The 15,877-nt window shown below is 36.7% G+C and overlaps 1 protein-coding gene across 2 annotated transcripts; it reads left to right on the forward strand.

Moving 5' to 3' along the window:
* Window positions 1-7,974: 7,974 nt before the first annotated feature.
* On the forward strand, window positions 7,975-15,666 carry haus5 (HAUS augmin-like complex, subunit 5). 2 transcript variants are annotated; one of them, XM_084138578.1, is made up of 19 exons: window positions 7,975-9,090; window positions 9,170-9,232; window positions 9,329-9,361; window positions 9,865-9,889; window positions 9,980-10,112; window positions 10,459-10,618; window positions 11,816-11,891; window positions 12,113-12,198; window positions 12,292-12,346; window positions 12,439-12,566; window positions 12,662-12,740; window positions 12,835-12,959; window positions 13,174-13,336; window positions 13,417-13,497; window positions 13,597-13,742; window positions 13,934-14,030; window positions 14,273-14,411; window positions 14,848-14,980; window positions 15,131-15,666. In XM_084138578.1, exons 1-19 carry the CDS (start codon window positions 8,999-9,001, stop codon window positions 15,231-15,233), a joined length of 1,917 nt encoding a protein of 638 aa, XP_083994704.1. In that variant the 5' UTR covers window positions 7,975-8,998; the 3' UTR covers window positions 15,234-15,666. The 2 variants fall into 2 exon arrangements, with proteins under 2 accessions (XP_083994704.1, XP_083994703.1); XM_084138577.1 differs by having other exon boundaries at window positions 7,980-9,090; window positions 13,931-14,030.
* Window positions 15,667-15,877: the final 211 nt, after the last annotated feature.

The following is a 15,877-nucleotide window of genomic DNA, read 5'->3' on the forward strand; positions in this document are numbered from 1 at the left end:
TTGAAGTGATGTAGACAATGACAATTCTGCAACAGTAAATTTCCTGGGGTTTACAAAAACATTAAATCAAATCTCTGCTCAAAGAAATGATTAACACCATTTGCTCTACTGTAAGTGGCAGTACTCTGAATGTCTTGAGTGTATAATACAGTTTTTTACAATCACTTTGTTACTATTTTCAGAACCTTGATGTCATTTTTCACAACTCTAGACACAAAACTCACAACCAATGATCAAAATGCACATTTTTCAAAACTCTAACCCTTTTCTCAATTGCTTGGATACAATACACATAAAACTTAGATCATTTGTTCATTCAACAAAAATCACCTGTTCAATATGACACAACTTAACATCAAAGTACTACTATTTCAATTCACACATTACATTTCAAATGAGTGTCTATTCATTTCCTTACAATGATCTAACTATCAATTGATACAACTGCTCAAAATGATAAGTAACTGTTGAATTACTCTTAATGCATAGTTGTATGGAAACATCCATTGTGATGTAGATGAGAACCTGTGGCCAAATCCATAACACAGAGTTGATGACAATGTAGAAGTACAGTAATCACTCCTGTTTAGTTTCTTACAGTACAAGCAAGCAAGTTGAGGAACACTGCATTTGATGTTTTACAGTACTGTCTTTTCTTTTCTATTTCATTTCATAAACCTATGTTGTGATTGTACTGTAGTGTTTTGCATCAATATATTACAAACTTTGTTCAATATTCCACTGTGTCTGTAGTATTCTCTCTACTACTGCAGTACTTTTACAGAGATGTATTTACTGTACATGTAGTACCATAATGAAACCTGTTTTGTTCTACAATATTTAATGATTGTACGAACAATGACACAGTGAAACTATCGGTTGCTTGTGTGTGGGTGATCTATAGTTATGTTTCAGTGGTATTTCACAGTAAATTTGTTTTTTGAACCAATGATTGTGCAAGTGCAAGATTTCTTTAAAGATGTGAATGCACAATGTTTTGAACATTAGACAGCCTGTGTTACAAGTGATAATACAAGTAATTTAACAATTTAATATGCTGTACGTTTAATAAAATAAACAGTGTGTCTACAATAAACAGTCTGAGAAAAGAATTCAGTTTCGATTGAGGAAAGAAAATGAGAGTATTTACACCATTGGAAAAATAACTGTGTAGGTTGAGTCTTAGGCTACCCGTCAAAGGAAATCATGACAAATAAAACAGATCAGAGAAGAAAAATGCTGGCTGTCTTCCAATAAGGAAACTGTACAAATATAAGAGATGTGTCAAAACAACTGTGTCACTGTCTGTCTGTAACCAACCAAAACAAATGCTGTCAATCAGAGATACAATCAGAAATTCATTTGGGGTTTTTTTGTTTTGATCGTCTTTTGTTTTGTTTTGAAAAAAAACAAGGGATCCAATAACATGAAATATTTACTCCAACATAACAGATAACCTTTCTAAACAGTCTTAGTAACCTTTTGGCACACCTGTCTAATATTGAAAATAGATACACCTGTATCTATTTTAGAGCTCTTAACATTAACAAAATCTATATAAGAGCTTGTACTCATGAACAACTTTGAGTGGTAAAAAAAAAAATGGTGTAATTCAACTTGAAAATAACTACATTTAACATGAATAACACAAAACAATTGTTGCCATGACATTTAAAATGAACCAAAACATATAAATCCTCTCGTACAAATGTACCATAAAAATAGCTCAAAATCTCAATTCTATTGTAAATACAATTTTTTTACAGTTACAACTTTCAGAATCTTCCAGTCATTTAATTACATTGTTGTTTCAAGATTCTCGTTTCCTGACCACATGACTTAAAGGTCATTTTCTCTGAAAGAAAACCTGCATGGCAACATTTCTGTTGTGTGAGTTTACAATCTTTGAGAACAAAAATAAAGTGCATTATTAAGATCATTGCCGTGATTCATGACCACTACAAAAATGGCATGCATGGTTTAACAGAACTCAATTGACAACAGGTTAACATTAGGGATCTCATGGAGGTGAATCTTCGAGGTTGACATGAAATCAATTCAAATCTGTCACAGTTCTGTCACCCTTGTCTGGGTTTTCTCTTGGTTTAGTGACAGAGCTGTGACACTCCCGGTTTGTCATGTGTTTGTGTTAGTCTGGTCTGTTGTGAGCACATAGCTGTCATGTTATTTCCTTGTGCCATGTGCTCTCCTGTCAATTGTCAAACCCCGCCCATCTTGTTATCTCGTTATCTCGTTATTGTTTAATGTCCCTCACCTGCCTGCCTCCTTACCTTCTTTGTTGCTTCCCTATTTAGTCTCCCTAATGTTTCCCTTGTGTTCTGGTCCTGACTTTTGCCTGTCTTGGTTTTCCCCTTGAGGAGGTTTTTGTTTGTAGTTTTGTTTTGCTTAATAAAGATCCTTGCTGCACTTGAATCCTCTCTCACTAATTCAACGAGTCGTGACAGAATCAAAAGCAATGTTTGCTTATTCAGAACAAATGAATTGAATGTATTTGATTCGATGTACATTCATAGGTCTAGATGATTTAAAAATTGCACTTAAGTGATTCTTCACTGCATGCTTTATAACTGATACTTTGAATAATAATGCGTACAAACCTAAAACAATTAAAAATCTAAAACAATCCCTGTCAGAATTCTCTGTAATATTTTGTTTAATGTTTAAGCTCACGAATTTAGGCAAAAGTTTTTTTTATTAACTGTGGAGGTATTATCAGTTTTGTAAGCCTGACAACTTCTGTAGAAAAAGAAAAACACAAAAACAGTACATGTGTGTGGATTTAATCTTATAACAGAACCTAAACAATCTGCAAACAATTAGGCTACACTGTTACATTTTTAGTGTGAAATTACAGTATTCCAGGTTAATAATTGCATGATTTTCTCAGTAAATCCACTATAGGACGCCTCTTTGATATGCATGAACCCTTGGAAATTTCTTGGAAAATACTGTTCAACACTGCATATGTACCTGGAGGTATACCCATAATGTGGAATGAATATAATGCTGTGGAGTTTCTTGATTCATGTTGGTTTTATCCACTAAATTTATTTTTGGTTCACTTTTAGCAGTTAGTGTTGTTTGTTCATTTTGTAATGTTCAGAATTTATCTTTTTTATTATTATTATTTGTTGAGTGCCATTGTTGTGTTTTGAATTAGTATTGATGTCTGTGGCATCATTAGCTGATGGAAGAATACAATCTTGTGTTGCAAGATGATCTCACCTTTAAAAGATAAATCTCAGCAGCTGCTTTGCTATTGTGAAATATCCATCTACAAAAAATTATGAATTATATTGATAATTTTTTATGCTGAAATAACACTTATAATATTATAATTTGAAGCTTAAAATCAGCCAGTTGGCTTATTTTATTCTAGCTTTTCATTGTTTTAACAAATGTTTTCATTTGTCACTTCTGACTTGACTAGATCAGAAATTTGAATAGGAACATACAAGGTCCAAGATCCCAAGCTTATGGAACACTAACTATTATGGTGACTTCAAAACAATTACAGTACTATAAACAATATAATTTCTTACAGTATTACTTTACAATAAATTATTGTGATCAGAAATTCACAGTGAAATTAATGCATGCTCATTTTCTTACAAGTTACTGTTAATCAATAGCAAAATGATGCTGATGTTACAATGAGGCAAGGACGAAGCAGAGAGAGAATCCATATGCAAGCACTAATTTAATGAAACAAACGGGAAATCCAGGGCAAACAATGGAACAAGGAACTCAGAACTGGAACAAGGAACTCAGAACAGGAACATAGAAACGGCTACAATGACCAATAAAAAAACAACTGAAGCACAGAGGTTTAAATACACAGGCAAACAAGCTAAACAAGATAACAAGGGGGTGTGGTTTATCAGAAACACCTGGGGAGACTAATAAATAAGAAAAACTACAAAACATGGCACAGGACAGGAAATAACAAAAGTCCACACAAGACAAGAGGAACACAAGACAGGAGCCCCCCACTTAAGGAGCGGATTCCAGACGCTCCTCAGGAAAACAGTCCAGGAGGGTGGTGGAGCGGAGGCAGACCCGGGGGCGGGATGGAGGGCCAGGCCCGTGGAGCGGAAGAGGACCTGAGGACCTGGAGACGAGGAGCAGGCAGTGCAGGCGACCAGGGAGGAGACGACCCTTCAGGCGGCCAGGGCGGAGGAGTGAAGCTCAGGTTCAGGAACAGGCTCAGACGCGGTCTCAGGAACAGAAAGACTCAGGAAGCATGGAGGCGCCCATCTCTGCTGAGGGCTCAGGTTCAGGCGTGGCAGCGGCCATCTTTGCCGGAGGGGATCTCCCAGGCGTGGCGGTGGCCATTTTTGCCATAGACGATCTCTTAGGCGTGGCGGCGGCCATCTTTGCCGTAGACGATCTCTCAGTCGACATGGCGGCGGCCATCGGAACCAGAATCAGGCGTGGCCGCCTACTTGGCTGGATTCATCATTGGTCGGTCATTCTGTTACAATGAGGCAAGGACGAAGCAGAGAGAGAATCAATATACAAGCACTAATTTAATGAAACAAACAGGAAATCCAGGGCAAACAATGGAACAAGGAACTCAGGACTGGAACAAGGAACTCAGGACAGGAACATAGAAACGGCTACAATGACCAATAAAAAAACAACTGAAGCACAGAGGTTTAAATACACAGGCAAACAAGCTAAACAAGATAACAAGGGGGCGTGGTTTATCAGAAACACCTGGGGAGACTAATAAATAAGAAAAACTACAAAGGACTACAAAACATGGCACAGGACAGGAAATAACAAAAGTCCACACAAGACAAGAGGAACACAAGACAGGAATCATGACAGCTGACATCACAGTAATTTACTGCTCTTTTTTTACTGCGAATTCACATTATAAAGATGTGTTTAACCATAGCTTATTTTTTAGAACGGAACCTTTTCACAGACTGTGATGACGCATTAAGGGCATTTAAATCCTGCACAGTTTTTTTAAAATAAATGTTTGTACATTTATATCATTATACTTTGTATTATATAAACATTGCATCAAATTACAAAAATATAACGCTGTTGTGAGGGTTTTTATAATAGCTAGCAGCTGTGGGAGTGACGGTAAAATTGACATCTTTCTATATATATAAAGACATAAGAGTCAAAATAGATTATATAATAGGCTACCTGTTTTGATGATAAGATGTGACAATTAAGATTATTCAGTGAATTTAATCCTAAAAGCAATAGCCTATTGAGGATCTGTTTGAGGAAATGAAAAATAGAAATGCATTCAATACGAAAGAGATTAAATGGGTAGTCGACACACAGGTCCTAGGATAAAAAGTAATTAATGTGATGAGATGTTTGACAGGAAGAGAGTGGAGAGCCAGTCGTTCATCGCTTAAAAGTATATATGTGGCTCTGATATCAGTGTTGGATTATGGTAGTATAGTGGTTGGGTCTGCAGCTAAGTCTCTTTTAATGAGGTTGGAGGTTATTCAGAATCAAGCTTTAAGAATTTGCTGTGGTGCTTTTAAAACTTCTTCAGTACCTGCCATACCCCATACACAAAAGAAATATATTTGAAATATATTTTCAAAATATGTTTTTGGAATATATGCAAATATTTGAAATTGGCCCAATAAATATATATATGTAAATATATGTTCATATATGTTTTAACTTTTGCAAATTGTTTCATTTGAAATATAAAAAGTTAACATTTTCACAAACAAACAACACAGTTTCACTTTATTTTTTAGATAGACCACTTCAGCTGTGGATGGGCATGGGAGAGCAGTGCTCTACCACTTCCCCCGCCCACATTTTTCCTACTGTTCGGGATCAAACCAGCAACCCTTCGGTTACAAGCCCGAAGCGCTAACCAGTAGGCCACGGCTGCCCCTTTACTGACTTTATTGGCCTAAAATGACAATTTTATGTAGGAAATAACACACAGAATGCAGAGTTTTTTCCCCCTATTTTTACAGAACTGAATACAGTTATTTAATAGTGTGTGTATGCAGTGTTAGACACTGAGTTATATCTATTGTTTAAGTGTACTTCACTGTTGGAGTGTCACTGTTATACATTGTTAAATATTTTGCATATTTTCAATATTTAAATGACTTCAGGAAAGATGTCAATAAAACAACAATAAATCTAATAATTGCACTTAGTGTTAGGTACGTGCCACCTAATATGGCCTAATAGTCCTAGGAAAGCAACTATCTGTCATTTTACATTGCAGTCATTTAAATGTAAGTACAGTATTTATTATAGCTGTGTGTCATAATACAGTAGTGAAATATGGTAGCCTACTGTTGTGTATAGGGGAAAAGGTAGAGGAATTACTATGATCAAAATACATTTTATGACCATATATTTTGTCATATATTTTACATTACATGTTATAAATGTAAATATATTTCACACTTAACATCATATATTTTTGTTATATTTCAGAATATATTTCAAAATGATAAATATAAGTGAACAACAATGCAAATATATTTCAATGTATTTGGAATATATGCCACATATATTTTTGACACTTTAAAATATATTTCAGTATATTTATTTTGTGTATGGGACAAGTGGAAATGGGAGAACTGCCACTGGAATTAAGAAGGATTCAACTGATGGCTAATTACTGGGCTGGATTGCAGGGCCATAATGACTCGCATCCCACTAAAGCAGTATTGCAGGATTGCTGGGAAACTGGAAGAAAGTTAAAGGAAAACTTTGGTCGAATTGGAAATAAGCAAAAGAGTTAGAAGTATTTAATCTTAGAATAAGCCCTACGGTAGTTTTTCCAGAGATTGCCCCTTGGAAGATGACATGGCCTGAGGTAGACTGGTATGTGCATGAGGAAAAAAGGAAAGAAAAGGAAGAAGTTAATCTGAAAAGTGTATTTAACAATAGAGTAGGTGGAAACTTTATTCAGATTTATACAGATGGTGCTAAAAAACCAGAGACAGAAGAAACAGGGTTTGGGGTGGCAATTCCAGGGAAAGAAGTAGAAATTAGTAAAAAAAAACATCTAATAATTTAGGGGTATATACAGTAGAGATGATGGCAATTTTAATTGCTTTGCAATGGGTGGAAAAGGTAAGACAGGAAAAGGTTTTAATATGCTCTGATTCTTTATCAGTCTTGGCAAGTTTAAGGTCATTCCATTCAAAAGCTCGGCAAGATATCCTATATGAAGTACTTCAATTAAACACAAGATTAAGTCATATGGGATGTCAGGTTAAATTTATGTGGGTCCCAGCACATGTTGGCATTACAGGTAATGAGATGGCAGATAGGCTGGCTAAAAGGGCGCTAACAAAAGAGAATGTAGAAGTACAGGTTAATGTTAGTAAAGCAGAGGTTAAAAGCATAATTTGGGAGAAAATAAATAAAAGGTGGCAAGAGAGGTGGGATAGAGAGGAGAAAGGGAGGCATTTATACCAAATTCAGAGAAATGTTAAAGAGGATAGGGTGGGAATAGGAGAGAATAGGCTGTGATGACGAGGTTAAGGTTGGGACACTGTTCGCTGAATAAAACACTAAAGATGATAGGGAAGCACCAGACAGGGTTGTGTGAGGGATGTCGAGAAGAGGAGTCAGTGGAGCACATAATTATGAGCTGTAAGAGATATGAAACGCAGAGGCAGGTAATGAAGAATAAGTTGAGGCAGATTGGGGTGCAGGAGATTACATTAAAAGGGTTATTAAGCGCAGTAAATTGGACACAGAGTAGAATATTGATGTCTTTTTTAAGGGAGGCGGGAGTTTTTAATAGGATTTAATTGATAATTAAAGTTTGTTTTGTGTGTGAGTGTTTATTTGAGGGGAATGAGAGTTATGTAAGTGTAGGAAAGAGAATGGACAAAGCTGTATTATAAATCTATTATCTGATCCACATTCCGGAGCAGAGGGGGGCGGTAATGCACCAAAAAGCTGGATGCCAACCGCCGTAAAATTGGAAAGAAGAAGAAGAAGAATGTGGTCCTGGGATAATGACAGAGAGTAGGCTTGTTTGAGATGAGCAAAATCTGCGCAGAATCGATCACCGGTGATCAGCGCGAGATGCATGCCGGTTAGAAATGTGTCCGAGTGCGGTCCGCCTTGCTCTGATGTCATGCTGACGTATGTCAAAAATCTCTCGCGATCGCAAGGCGGATGTGTCGGATTCTGCAGGCGAGCGCAGTTGCTCTCCACTTACTGCGCTGATCAAAAGCATGATGGGAAACGACTTGCTGACGACACAGCTTAATGCTCATTGGTTTAAACAACTGTGATGTATTGTTCTCTTTTAAAATGTTTGATTTTAAAACTCTAATGTCATGTTTTATGTGTATATTTTATGTGTGAATATTCCCAAACTATCTGACAGTGCGATCTCTTTGGGTTATGCAATTTAATTTTTATAAAAAAATAAAATAAATAAAAACACATATGTCTGTATTAAAGAAAAAAATATTGATAAACATGTATTTGGAATGGAATTAAATAAGTACTTTGGGTGTCTTGTTCATTTTATTTATTTTAATATAAAAGCAACAGAACTTAAATTACATCCAGTTTATTAGCAACACCGTGCACGAGCGTGAATATCGTGAATCCCGCGATATCCATCTTTGATCTCACAGGTGTCAGATCCATTGCGAGAAGAGAGAACTGTCCGTCTTGCCTGCGCTTTTTTCACTCCTCCCCTCACTGCAGCCGCCTACTCTCGCACACATTTCAGGCGAGGCTAGGCGCATCTCAAACAAGCCTAATGTGATAATGATGACATCATTTTGCGCGGAACATGTGAATGGTGATGTTTGTATAGTAACCTGTGGGGGCAGCATCGGCACAATCAGTTACAAATCGCAGAATAAACGGGGGCGAAGAAACGTCTCCCGCGGATTTTGAGTGTGTTGTTTTTTCGTCATCATTTAGATTTAGAAGATGTGAGATTTGGATACTGTAGGTTTGTTTTATTATAAAAAGTTTCAAAAAGATGTCGAGTCTCAGTCAGGAACTAAAGCGCTGGGCTATTGAGGAACTTGATTTGCCAGGAGCCAGACTCCCGGATGACGGCTATATGAAGACGTTAGTGGTTTGTTATGAATTATAACATTAATCCTCATCAACGATTTTAGAATGATCACGTGTTTACGTTTTTGTGCAGATTATGCGTCGGTCCTGGAGCTTCCATTTGGAAATATATAACGCAACATGTTTATAAAGAGAGGTGAGAGCTCAAGGTTTTTATAATCTCTAATTCTTACTAAATTACGTGTTTTTTTAAATGCACAGATTCAAATGTCTTTTGAAATATATCTTGCAGGAATGTTCGGGTCATGAGGGGGAATGTTCAATGGTATCCTTAAAGTTTTCTGTAAATGTGATGTGTTTTATTCACACACACACACACACACACACACACACACACACACACACACACACACACACAACTATATATATATATATATATATATATATATGAGAAGCTTAAAATTAAAGGAAATAGAAATTACAAAAAGAAAACTAAAATTACTAATACACAAATTAAAGCTAAATATAAAATATAGATTTAAACGAAGACTAATAAAAATGGTAAATGCACATACAAATTGAAAATAAAAAGTACTGAGCTAATTAAAAATAGAAGATAATTCAAAATATCAATAAATAGTATATAAATAACATTTAAATAACACTGATTATATGACATAAATCATTGCATATACAGGATCTGATGATTTCAGTAGGCCCAACACAGTTTTTGTTTATACTATACTATTATACAAATTAAGTTGTTACTTAAGATAAATTGTGGTTGTCTGATCAGTGGAATTGTTCCTTGACATTCTGAATCCTTAGGTACAAAGTTTTACAAAATAAAGAGGTAAAGAAGAGGAGCTTATTTGCTTAATTTCCTTTTTGCTAATCTGCTCTCAACATATGAACAGTATGAAAAGGTGATTGTTCTTTGCAGTTTAAACAGTTGAAAAATCAGAATAAAGATGCAAGAAGACTTGAGCTTCAGAGAGAGATTAATGCCCTTCAGACTGAACTCCTTCAACTGGACACAAAGATCAGTAGAGCGGAGGATCAACTTGCTACTGAAGGTGAATTTTCTTTTTCTGTTCATTTCTATCCATTTCCATCCCGATGCTCTTTTATACTACCAACCCCTGTGGTACACACCTGCCACAGACATTGTGAATCGTCATAATGAGATCAAAATGGTCTCTTAATTACTAAATGCACATCACTGTTTTTTTTGTAAAATCGGTGTATGCTGCTTTTTTTTTAAAAAGAAAAGGTGTTTATAATCTGTCTCTGCAGCAACTTTCATTTTAAGATAATTTGTTGCCCATTTAATATCCCGTTTAAAAATACATCAGATTACGAAAAGGCATTTTATGCTGTTGTTGTTACTAATATCTTTCCTCCCTTGTGACTGCTAAGCAGAGCAGAACGTGAACAGGAACTGGGAGGACTTTATGGAGAGCAGGTGCAGACAGATCCTGTTGGAGTCGTTCAGGCAGCGCTGCTCTGAGGAGAGAAACGTGCTGTTAGAGGACACACACATGATTGGCACCCAACGCCATGCCCTGGAAGAGTTGAGCAAGTGAGCAAATGCCCGTATCACCTCCAGTCATTTTTCTATGGCAGCTTTCTAATGCTGCTGTGTGCCGTTTATTTGATGTTTAAAAAGTAATACTTTCCTCCAATCCCTGTTTAATGTGCGGAGACAACTATGAAAGTTCATTTGTATGTGGATTTCAGATTTGCACAATGCAAATCTGGTACGAGTAGCGGAAGATTTATACTCCCTCTTTTTTGGGGGGGTTATAGAGACATCTCACACACGTTGGTGATGTGAAAAATCTTAACTGTGGTTTGTACTCAGTAACACTTTAGAATAATGGTCCGTCATTAATAAGTAACTATGCAGGATCACTGGTAGTTCCTGCATAGTAACTAGGTAACACTTTAGTGATACATTTTATGACTATATTCAGAGTAAAAATGATGACTGATATTTACGTCTCAGACAAACGAAAATGTTCTTTATAATTTGTCAGTTAGTTAATAGTTATTAATGAGGCTATTCTCATTAAGCAATTATTGATTACCTTATAAGGAAATAACTTAGTCCTAAATGTTACATTACTTACTGATTCGTTAAGCTTGTTTCTATATTAATTAATAGTAGTAGCTGAAGTGTTAATGTAGTACTACTCATTAGTCCTGCATTACTTCCTGCACAATTGCGAGTTTATAACTTGATATAAACTTGATATATAGCGTGATATAAAGTCTCAATTGCTAGTTAAAAAGTCAGAATTGTGTGATAGAAAGTCTCAGTTGTGTGTTATAAAGTCAGAATTGCATGATATAGTTACAATTGCGTGTTATAAATTCAGAATTGTGAGATATAAACTCGCAATTCTGTTCAAGTCTTATTTTCCTTAGAATAGGACTTTATATCACAATTCTGAGAAAAGATGTCAGAATTGGAAGATAAATTCACAATTGTGTTATAAAGTCAGAATTGCGAAATATAAACTTGTTTATAAAAAAGATATAAACGAGTTTATTTCTCATGATTGTGTTTATATTTTACAATTCTGACTTTATATCTAGCAATTCTGAGAAATAAAGTCAGAATTGTGAGGTGTAAATTCACAATTGTGAGAGGAAAAAGTCGCAATTATCTTTTATAATGTTTTGTTCTGTGGTGGAAACAAGCTTCCATAGACCCCAGACTTTTGAACAGTATTGTATATATACTCTAAATCACACTATTTCTCTTCTTGTCCAGGAAAGCAGAGGTGAAGCTTGTGTTTGGGCCATCTGACAATTCAGACAGTGAAGATGGATCAGATCCCTTAGTTTTAGTAAGTGTTGCTGTATTTAATGGTGTTTGTGATGCATACTGTAATATTATAATATAGCTACATTTTGGCCTCTTGTCATAGTTGATGTTTCAGGCAGATTATGCAGTTACAACATCTTCCAGTAAGGGATCATGTAAACAAGCCAAACTCCACTTGATCACTTGATTAAACAACTTGTCTTTCCACTGATTTTATGAAATATCTTTTCCGTCTCATTTCAGAAGAATGTGAGAGAGCTTTGCAGCGAGAGGGTTCACTTCTTCCAGTGCCTGCTAGAGAGTGAACTAAAAGCAAATCCCTCCACTGAGTAAGAGACACAGGCCTTTGACGTTGATATTGTAGATAACAGAGCTTTAGCTCTGTTGCCTTGTTGATGCTAATTCATTTATTTTTCATTTAGATTTACTCATGATCAAAGGAATGCTGTGATCCAACACTGGATGAGTTCAGTGGAGGTAGGTGAAACACTTGTTTTAAGAGTATGCATGTCTGTTTATCATCTGCACAGCAACACCTTATGAGAACATCAACATGTTTAATTCCTCAGAACCTCCTACGGTCTCATCCTCCAAACCAAGTGCTTTCGGCTCTGCAAGCCCTGACCTCCAGACAGCAGGTGGCGTTAGAGGAGAAGATTGCAGCTTTAAATGTGGAGCGGGATGTTTCGGCTCTAGGGTAAAATTTCCCATCGTAATGTATTATCAAACCCCACACTATAAAGTATCACATTATTGAATAGCTCATTTCTCAAGCATTTGTGTTTATTACAGGTTTCGTTATGAGCGTGATCACCTAATAGATGTGTCGTCAGAGCAGGAGGAGTTAACACCTGTCCATAGTCTATTACAGGTGATCAATCGAGATGGTACTCTCAGTGAGAGCTTTTTACACTCTTTCTCTTGTGGCTCAGGTTGTATTTGTGTGTGTTTGTGTTTGCTCGCAGTCTGCCTGGGAGGAAGTGGAGCAGTGTTATTTTGAATTGTCTCAGACTCGAAAAAGACATGGGCAGCTGGAGACTGAAATCATAGCTTTGATGAGAAAAGCACACGAAACAGACCCAATGTCCAGGTGAGAATTCCCTCAGCTCAATCTATATCATTAAGGCAAAGAATATTGTATTTTCTCATGAAATTTATTTGATGCAAAATTCATCAAATTTATAATGCTGCAAAGTAATTTTTCAAATTACTTGCTCAGTTCCTCAAAGCGATTACTGGATTATCATCTAAGAAACAAATAGATGTTGTAAAATACAAATGAGTTTTGTTCTGTTTGTGAGCAGGTGTGTGTTTGAATTGGAGATGGAGGGAGTGAAGCAAGTGGCAGTTCGAGACAGCCTCAGAGAGCAGTGCGCTCAGCTACAGCTGCAGGCCAGAGAGGGGCTGGACTCCATCAGAACCCTGCAGACACAGTGGCAAAGTGTCATGGACTTCAGACAGCTTGTGGTACGCAATTGTATTTATTGCTGACAAAAGACTGCATATTCATAGTGTGGAGTTGTTACGTGTGTGCTTTGCCTGTATAGGACAGGAGACAAGAACAGATACGGAGCCTGATCAAGGGGAACTCCTCCATGAAGACTGAGTTAAGCCGTGTCCATGCAAAGGTATCATCTCATCCAATACATTCTATACTGTATATATATTTATATTTGTATATATATGTGTGTGTGTATATGTAATCATATACAAGAAACCTTTTTCAGGTTGGACAGTTTGTTCAGGAAAAGCTCAATCCTCAGTTTGGCAGTGTGATTGAAGCCAGCAGTGGACTCCGCAACTCTGTGTCACAAGGGGCCAAGCACTTTAGCTGTGTATCACTGGCTGCACTGGATTGCAGGGTCATGAAGGGGTCAGAAAATCTACCAAAATCCATTTTGCTTTCTCCATTAGTAGGATTTAAATGCCATTGTACAGTATACCATGCTTCACTAGAATTTCAGTTGCTTTAAAACACAAAGTCAGAAGCTAGTGAAGAATTCTCTGAGGCTTAATGTCTGTGCAGTGACCAAGCCTTTAATTGTTTTTGTTTTTTATCAGTAGGGGGCAGAAACTACCAGCAGCTCAGCTTTCGATCCACCGGATACAGTCCCCAGTTTTCCACAAACTCTGTGAAAGTGTGTCATTCCCCATGTATATGGTGAGATGCTCACTTATAGTGTATTAATACTCTTCATTTATTTTCTGAATGCCATTTTGAAATCTATTATTTTACCACCTACAGCAATTGCTACCTTTCTGATAATTGCTGCTATGACAGATTAAATATTTTTGTCAAAGATTGACAGTATCCATATCCTACACTTTTCTTCTAACCCAAAATTCAGCCAAACCTGCTGGTAGAGTGTGTTCAGGAGTCTCGTCTTTCTTTCTTTCTGTCAGGCCCCAGAGGAGCTTTGGTCTCAGGCAGCAGCCCGACGGCTGGAGTTACGATATCTGTGCAGGCTTCTTCAGCTTTTCTCAGAGTCAACATCAGACCTGCAGAAGCTGACGGCACAGCTTCTATCTCCCGATCAGCAGAGTATGTCATCATGGCAATATTTAAAGTGTCCCTATTATGCTTTTTCAAATATTATCTTTCATGCAGTGTGTTTATATAGCTGTTTGTGAATGTAAAAAGTCTGCCAAGTTTTAAAGGTCAAAGTGCATGACAAATAAGGTTATCTCCTAAAAGTAAGAATTGATTCGGTAGACCAATCACTGCAGACTGGGCTGTCTGGCCAATCAGAGCAGAGTAGCTCATGGAAAGGAGGGTTTTAGAGAGATCAAATCTTCAAACAAATAGTTTTCGGACTATTTCAGAAATTATGTATATTATGATAAAAGGTTGTTATTGTTTTTTTTACCATGGAAGCATGTAAACTTATTGTAGGTGCCCTCCAAAACAAAATTAGGAACCTTTAAAATAGCATAATGGGGACTTTAAAAGCTCAGAACACCTCTTTTGTCGGTTTCAGCTTTGCTGCAGCAAGTGAAAACTGTTGACGGAGAGATTCTGCAGACGTTGCTCCCGCGGGCCCGTGAGCTCACACAGAGGTGCTCTAAAGGCCTGCTTTACTCAGAAAAAGTGAAGACTGCCATCACACACTGGTAAGACATGGGCCTCTCAAATGTTTTCAATATTGGCCTTTCGTGGAATGGTTTGAAACTAAAAGCTACAGGAGCAATACTGATCCTCAATTGTTCAAACTATGATTTGAATGAGATCAACACACTGTTTGATTGTGTCTGTCGGTGCAGGTGGGAGCAGCCTGGTCAGTTTGCCCTGCCAGACATGCAGAGAGAGGGACTGACATTCCAACAGTGGCTTCAGCGGTGGAAACTGGCAACAAAGGAATCCTGATTTAGTTCTGCATTTGACAGCAAAGTTCACAAGCAACTTTATCTGTACAATTAACATTTCACTTACTTTCAATTCACTTTTTGCAGTCATTAATATTTCTTCACTATATTCAGTTTGTGTTTGAGGGCACATCCTGTTCAATAAATATTTTATGAAGTTTTACTGGATTTCTCAATAAATAATCTAATAGACAGTGGAATAGGAATCAATGTTTTGTTTTATGGTGTTCTAAATCTAAACCCTACTAAAGGATGAAATTAGTAAGATGGGGTTGGTAAGATTTTTAAATGTCTAATGTTTCTATTTGAATATGTATTAAGTTATTTATTTTCTGTGATTGGAAATCTGAATCAGCAGTTTTCAAATGTCTTTACTGTCACTTTTGATAAATGTAATGCATCTTTCATAAACAAGTAATATCTGTCTCCAAAGTATTGAATGTCTGAGCCCTAAGTTAATCAGGTGAGAGTGATTTAGTCATTCCTGTCTGACATGACATTGCTTTCATACTCTGCTAACTCTACTCTTATGAATCATATTTCCCTAAAGATAACAAAAATCCATCAGCAAACAAAAACTGCAGCAGGGTAATTACATGGGCACAAAGTATTTCTAACCCTGTATGCATCTGTCAATCATAGTAC

Source organism: Abramis brama, assembly GCF_963993115.1.
Source record: "Abramis brama genome assembly, chromosome: 16".
NCBI classification, from domain to species: Eukaryota; Metazoa; Chordata; class Actinopteri; order Cypriniformes; family Leuciscidae; genus Abramis; species Abramis brama.